This window comes from Borostomias antarcticus (assembly GCF_949987555.1).
Source record: "Borostomias antarcticus genome assembly, chromosome: 11".
NCBI classification, from domain to species: domain Eukaryota; kingdom Metazoa; phylum Chordata; class Actinopteri; order Stomiiformes; family Stomiidae; genus Borostomias; species Borostomias antarcticus.
The window spans coordinates 14,174,473-14,181,972 of NC_140244.1; the positions used below are offsets into that span (position 1 = coordinate 14,174,473).

The following is a 7,500-nucleotide window of genomic DNA, read 5'->3' on the forward strand; positions in this document are numbered from 1 at the left end:
ACACACACACCTGCTACGGTGAGAACACACACACACACCTGCTACGGTGAGAACACACACACACACCTGCTACGGTGAGAACACACACACACACACACACCTGCTACGGTGAGAACACACGCGCACACACACACACTATGGGGTGTGATTAGTGCCAGCACACCATACTGAAACGCTTGACTTGCGCCTACTTAAGAAGACGCGATGACATCAAACGTCTAAACGCACGTGTATAATTTCCATTGACAAACAATGGAGAGACAGACGTCTCATAGCTGTAACGTACCTGTCACGCAGACGCAGTGCACATGTTGTTTACACGAATTGCGCATCGTGTGCGTGACGGCAACACTACAGGTTAGATGCGCCTCACATATGCGACACCAACACTACACATGACAGTTTGGTAAAATCATAGATGAACGTACGTACGTTCGCTTGTAATGTGTGCAGAAATTGCATAGCGACGTGTCAAACGTGCCAGTGCCTTGCTTGCGCAGCAGACGTGTTAGCGGCCGCACGTGTAAGGTCAGTTGCCTTTAAATCATAGCTGGTTCTAATCTCGTCCTTGCCAATTGGTAATGCATTCTCAATAAATGGAATTCGCACATGTTAAGCAACTTGTTTTTAATAAAGCCTAATATCTGAATGACTCTTTCTTCGCAATTTAAAACAAATGTTCAGATACACGTGTTTCTTGTCAATAGAGGGTGCTGCAGCACCGTCAGCACCAGTTCGAACAGCCACAACCTATTTGAAAATGTAGCGATAGTGGAGATAAAACGACACATATCTAGGAAAAGTTATGCAAGGAGGGTCCTGGAATTTGATTGAGTGCAAGTAAATATTCTTAATTTTTATTCAATATGGACAAATGAGCCCCACTCGCAGCTTCTAGTGCCCGCTGACTTAACACGAGCGTGCAAACGTTACAAGCATGTGCGCAAAAATGGCACGGCAGTTTTGACACGTCACCCTCTGAGAATGCGAGCGACTCGTAACGCGTGCGTATATGCACGCCTATTAATCAGCTCGCCAAAGTACCTTTATACACGCAATGCAGGCGACGAAAGCACTGAGTGTTTGTTACGCTGGCACGAATCACACCCCATACACACACACACACACACACACACACACACACACACACACACACACACACACACACACACACTAATCGTACTGTTCAGAGGCCCTGTAAGGATATAATGCATCCATGCTAACTCAATAGCGTTAGACACAGTCACGGCTCTATCTTTCAATCGGTGCTGTTAGCCAAACACAATCATGCTCCTCGCTAATGTAATGTTCACCAGCAAGGGAAGCCTGGACAACACACACACACACACACACACACACACTTACAGTACACACTTTAGGGCTGTGCCAGTCGATACAGCTAAGTATTAGAATATTTAAGCACAAGGAAAATGTACAGAACAAGACGTATCTAGGGAATATAGATACATTATTCATGTTTTAAACAGATTTAAAATGTCCTCCGCCCTCATGGTCAGCTCCAGGGAGCGGGGGGTGGGGCTGTATTCTCAGCTTTGTTTAAAGGGATAGTGCGCTATTTTGGACCTTTAGTCCTATTTGTGGTCTGTCTACCTGAAACAGGCCCAGTCCCAATGTCCACCCTTGCAGACTCACAGACTTAAGGGTGCGCTTCTGCGAAGTCCGCGAGGGCTTAGGGGTGTCCCAATGTCAAATCGGCAAGTGCATGAGGGCTCTCTGGCAGACATTTTGAGCCCTTTATGCCCCCTTACCGTAAGTCTGCACTTCTGCAGACTTCGCCTAACGGAATTACCCACAGTTCATATAGTTGTGACGTGAAACACGGGGTTACCTGAAGAACAGCCAATAAACAAGTACGGACAGTTCAACCAACCCTAACGTTCACGTTACAAAACAAAATATATTTTCATGTTTTCAGCTGGACTTGCTTATCTGCACAAGTAGCCTTATAATTATTTTGGTTTCATTATGTTTAAGTATGGGTTATTAACCCCATGGGTTTGTATAATGTGATTTGTTTAAAATATGTAGGCTATGGTTATAAATTACATCGATTTCTGTTGCTCTAAATCATATGATTTCCCAGTTAAAAGCAGTATGACATTAATCACCCATTTCGGTGCAGTGTTCTTTGAATTGAGATTTCCAACATGAATATGGAAAGAGTTGTGAGGTGCAGAAATGTGTATACATAATATATTATCATTCTTAAGTAAATACTTTTGGATTCATCACAAACAAGAATCACAGGCAGTAATGTAGTTCGCATATGACCACAAAACGAAATGATTTCAGCTAGTTGAACAGACATGTTATGAGGGTAACACAGAGAGTTCGGATAATGTAAAGGGGATTTGACTCTAATTAATTTACATGAAGGCCTAAAAGAAAAACATGTAAAATTGAAAAATTGATTAAAAAAAAACCACACCCACAATAGTAAGAAATATGTTTTCATGTCAACGTAATGTGATGTCGCAAGTGCTGTCCCATTCCTTTTCATACCAATTCGAGCCCTTGCAGCCTCTCACACTCAACCACTTTACCAGGTGACGTCAATAAGTCTGTGAGGGCTCAGGGCTTGATAGTTTAGGGGGGACATTGGAACTGGGCCGTAGAGACCATCATTTCACTGATGGTTCAGTATTGAGCTAGCTGCAGTTTTTATGCAGGCTCTCACTGGGCTACTATGGAAGTCAATGGGGCATGCTATGTAAATGTGTTGAAGAACTATGCTGATGTGCTTGATCATGACCGGAAGCTCAGGCTGTAATCTTCCCAGTCTCACTGTGCTCTCCTGTTAAATGTATTGCAATCCGAATATTTTTAGGTGTTTGGCATTTATGGCAATTATTTAGTGTTCAAATATATCGCAATATGTATCGTATCACAATGTACACTATGGTGATACAATTGTATTGTGACCCATGTATCGTGATACGTCAGGGTTTCTGTTAGCCGGTAATTACCGGTTTTTGTCCGGAAAAATCCGTTGAAGTCCGATATATTAAAATCTCTCCGGTCATAATGTCCGGACAAAATAATTCCCCCTAATTGTATTAGGCCTACAATAGGCTAAAATTACATTTCCATATATTATGATTCCTTTTGATAAAAAAACGAATGGGCCAATTCATTTTGTTCTGTTAATGTGTAGGCTATTGACTAGTAGGCCTATGCGATGAAAAAACAGCCGTAAGATAAACCTGCCTATAGGCTAGCAGGCCACCATAGATAAACCTGGCTATAGGCTAGCGGGCCACCATAGATAAACCTGCCTATAGGCTAGCGGGCCACCATAGATAAACCTGCCTATAGGCTAGCAGGCCACCATAGATAAACCTGCCTATAGGCTAGCGGGCCACCATAGATAAACCTGCCTATAGGCTAGCGGGCCACCATAGATAAACCTGCCTATAGGCTAGCGGGCCACCATAGATAAACCTGCCTATAGGCTAGCGGGCCACCATAGCAAGCGAGATGGAGCCTGATTGAGGTACGGAGTTTGAGGCGAAAATGGAAAGGCCTATTAATATTGAATGGAAATTAGCCTATGCACGTTGTAAGTTCTTACAATTTATTTAAGTAGGCTACAGTATACATATAGGCCTAGCCTATGAATTCCAATCAGTGCAGCTGTAGGCCTTAAATTAAAATGTTACGAGAAGCCTACATGTTGCCTAACCTATTGTACTTTTAAATAAAAATGTTATATATCTAGTCATGCATTGTGGCATTTTTTTATTTAGCCCATCCCGCTTATCAGTTGTTTCTCAACAGTTATATCCTCCTCATCCTCATAGCCTACTGCGATGTCCGTGGTTCTAATGACGCTGTTTTATTGATAAAAAGGGTAGGCTAAAACTGGAAAGAGAAATTAGTAAACACATATTACTGTCGCGAATCCCAAACCAATTATCCTACATCCTCAAATCCGATTCATCCATCCATCCATCTTCATCCGCTTATCCGGGGTCGGGTCGCGGAGGCAGCAGCTCCAGCAGGAGGCCCCAGACATCCCTTTCCCTAGCAGCATCAACCAGCTCTGCCTGGGGAATTTTTAGCTGCTCACAGGCCAGTGCGGAGATGTAGTCCCGCCACCTAGTCCTGGGTCTACCCCGCGGCCTCCTCCCAGCCGGACACGCCTGGAACACCTCCCTAGGGAGGCGCCCAGGAGGCATCCTCACTAGATGCCCGAACCACCTCAACTGGCTCCTTTCGACGCAAAGGAGTAGCGGCTCTACTCCGAGTCTCTCCCGGATGACTGAACTTCTCACCCGATCTCTCAGGGAGACCCCAGCCACCCTCCGGAGAAAACTCATTTCGGCCGCTTGTATCCGTGATCTCGTTCTTTCGGTCATGACCCATCCTTCATGACCATAGGTGAGGGTGGGGACGAAGATAGGCCGGTAGATCGAGATCTCATCCCAGCCGCTTCACACTCAGTTGCGAACCTATCCAGAGAGTGCTGGAGGTCGCAGGCAGATAATGCCATCAGGACCACATCATCTGCAAAAAGCAGCGACGTGATCCCCAGCTCACCGAACTGCAAACCCACCTCCCCACGGCTACGCCTCGATATCCTGTCCATGAAAATCACAAACAGGATTGGTGACAAAGCGCAGCCCTGGCGGAGGCCAACCCCCACCGGAAAGGAAGACGACTTACTGTCGAGGACCGGGACACAGCTCTCGCTCTGGGTGTACAGGGATTGGATGGCCCTAAGTAGGGACCCCCTCACCCCATACTCCCGCATAACCCTCCACAAGACCTCTCGAGGGACCCGGTCGTAAGCCTTCTCCAAGTCCACAAAACACATGTAGACAGGTTGGGCAAACTCCCAAGCCCCCTCCAAGATCCTTGCGAGAGTGAAGAGCTGGTCGGTAGTTCCACGACTAGGACGAAATCTGCATTGTTCCTCTTAGATCTGAGGTTCGACTATCGGCCGGACCCTCCTTTCCAGCACCTTGGAGTAAATTTTCCCTGGGAGGCTGAGTAATGTGATGCCTCTATAATTCGCACACACCCTCTGGTCCCCTTTTTTGAGTATTGGGACCACCACCCCAGTCTGCCACTCCTTCGGCACTGACCCAGACTTCCAGGCAATGTTACAGAGGCGTGTCAACCAAGACAGCCCCTCTACACCCAGCGCCTTCAGCATTTCTGGACGGATCTCATCAGTCCCTGGGGCTCTGCCACTGTGGAGTTGTTTGACTACCTCAGTGACCTCCTCCAAGGAAATTGACGACCCCCAATCATCTTCCGGCTCTGCCTCGATCATAGAGGGTGGATTAGTCGGGTTCAGGAGTTCCTCAAAGTGCTCCTTCCAACGCTCAACAACCTCCTCAGTTGAGGTCAGCAGTGTCCCCTCCTTGCTGTATACAGCTTGGATGGTCCCCCGCTTTCCCTTCCTGAGGTGTCTGATGGTCTTCCAGAAACACTTTGGTGCCGACCGAAAGTCCTTCTCCATGGTTTCTCCGAACTCCTCCCACACCCGCTGCTTTGCCTTGGTCACGGCCGAAGCCGCAGCCCTCCGGGCCAGTCGATACCCTGCAACTGCTTCTGGGGTCTCCCGGGCTAACATATCCCGGAAGGCCTCCTTCTTCAGTCGGACGGCTTCCCTGACCACCGCTATCCACTACGGTGTCCGAGGGTTACCGCCCCTTGAGGTACCTATGGCCCTCAGGCCACAGCTCCCAGCCGTAGCTTCAGCAATGGAGGCTTTGAACAGCGACCACTCATGCTCGATGTCCCCAACCTCCACAGGGATGCCTGAGAAGCTCCGCCGGAGGTGGCAATTGAAATCTCTCCGGACAGGCTCTTCCTCCAGACGTTCCCAGTTCACCCTCACTACACGCTTGGGTTTTCCAGGTCTGTCCAGAAGCTTCCCCCGCCATCGAAACCAGCTCACCACCAGATGGTGATCAGTGGACAGCTCTGCCCCTCTCTTTACCCGAGTGTCCAAAACACATGGCCTCAGATCAGATGATACGATAACGAAATCGATCATCGACCTTCGGCCTAAGGTGTTCTGATGCCAGGTGTACTTGTGGGCATCCTTGTGTTCGAACATGGTGTTTGTTATGGACAAACCGTGACTAGCACAGAAGTCCAACAACAAAACACCACTCGGGTTCAGATCGTGGTGGCCATGCCTCCCAATCACGCCCCTCCAAGTTTCTCCATCATTGCCTACGTGTGCATTGAAGTCCCCCAGTAGGACAGTGGAGTCCCCTGCAGGAGCCCCCAAAAGGACTCCAGGAAGGGTCTGCAGGAAGGCAAATCCGATTCATGCAATTGAAATAAATATTGATGTTTTAGCCTACAGTCGCAAGTCAAAGGTGACTATTTTTGTGGCTGTGCAATTACATATAGGCCTAGCGCATGGAATCATGACAGCCTATCACACAGTTAATCATACGGATGCGAAATAAGACAATAGCATATATAAGCTACACAACGGCCAATCACCGCGACAAACAGCTATAATAGGCCTAATATTATATTATAATATAATGACCGGGATTCCTCCAGTTTGTCTGGAAAAGTCTCATCTTCCTGGACATATTGACCGGTACCGATTTTCTCTAACGGAAACCCTGTGATACGTACTGTTTCGTATCGTGAGGTCCTTGCCAATACCCGGCCTTAACTCACACACATACTGTACTTGCATACCGTACTGTATATACACACACACACCCACACACACACACACACACACACACACACACACACATACACACACACACACACACACACACACACATACACACAAATGCATATCGTATACAGACACATTCACACACACACACATATACCGTATACACACATACCCATACACACCCCTAATCCCAGGAGCAGTACTGACCCCTGCCTGCCCGTCTGTGTCTCAGAGTCTCGTCAGTTCCTGCTGTACGCACGTCAGATCGAGATCCGCGGCGTGGACCTCCACAACCCCTACTACAACTACATCATCTCCTTTACCGTGCCCGACATCGACAACGTGACGGTGGTGGACTACGACGCCCTGGAGCAGCGCCTCTACTGGTCAGATGTGCGCACGCAGACCATCAAGAGAGCCTTCATCAACGGCACGGGCGTGGAGACCGTGGTGTCTGCAGGTGAGGACGCAGCAGACCAGGACGTACACTGAGCCCAGGATACACACTGAGACCAGGACATACACTGAGACCAGGATACACTGAGACCAGGACATACACTGAGACCAGGACATACACTGAGACCAGGACATACACTGAGACCAGGACATACACTGAGCCCAGGACATACACTGAGACCAGGATACACTGAGACCAGGATACACTGAGACCAGGACATACACTGAGACCAGGACATACACTGAGTCCAGGACATACACTGAGCCCAGGACATACACTGAGACCAGGACATACACTGAGACCAGGACATACACTGAGACCAGGACATACACTGAGACCAGGACATACACTGAGACCAGGA

At 48.0% G+C, this 7,500-nt stretch overlaps 1 protein-coding gene across 1 annotated transcript in view; it reads left to right on the forward strand.

Moving 5' to 3' along the window:
* LOC311315418 (low-density lipoprotein receptor-related protein 1-like) overlaps positions 1 to 7,500 on the forward strand; it is a gene marked incomplete at both ends in the record, with an annotated part of 167,056 nt that overhangs the window by 114,152 nt on the left and 45,404 nt on the right. The window contains 1 exon segment of the mRNA XM_084446088.1: positions 6,915 to 7,142. Within this exon segment, the coding sequence (XP_084302214.1) occupies positions 6,915 to 7,142 (228 nt within the window).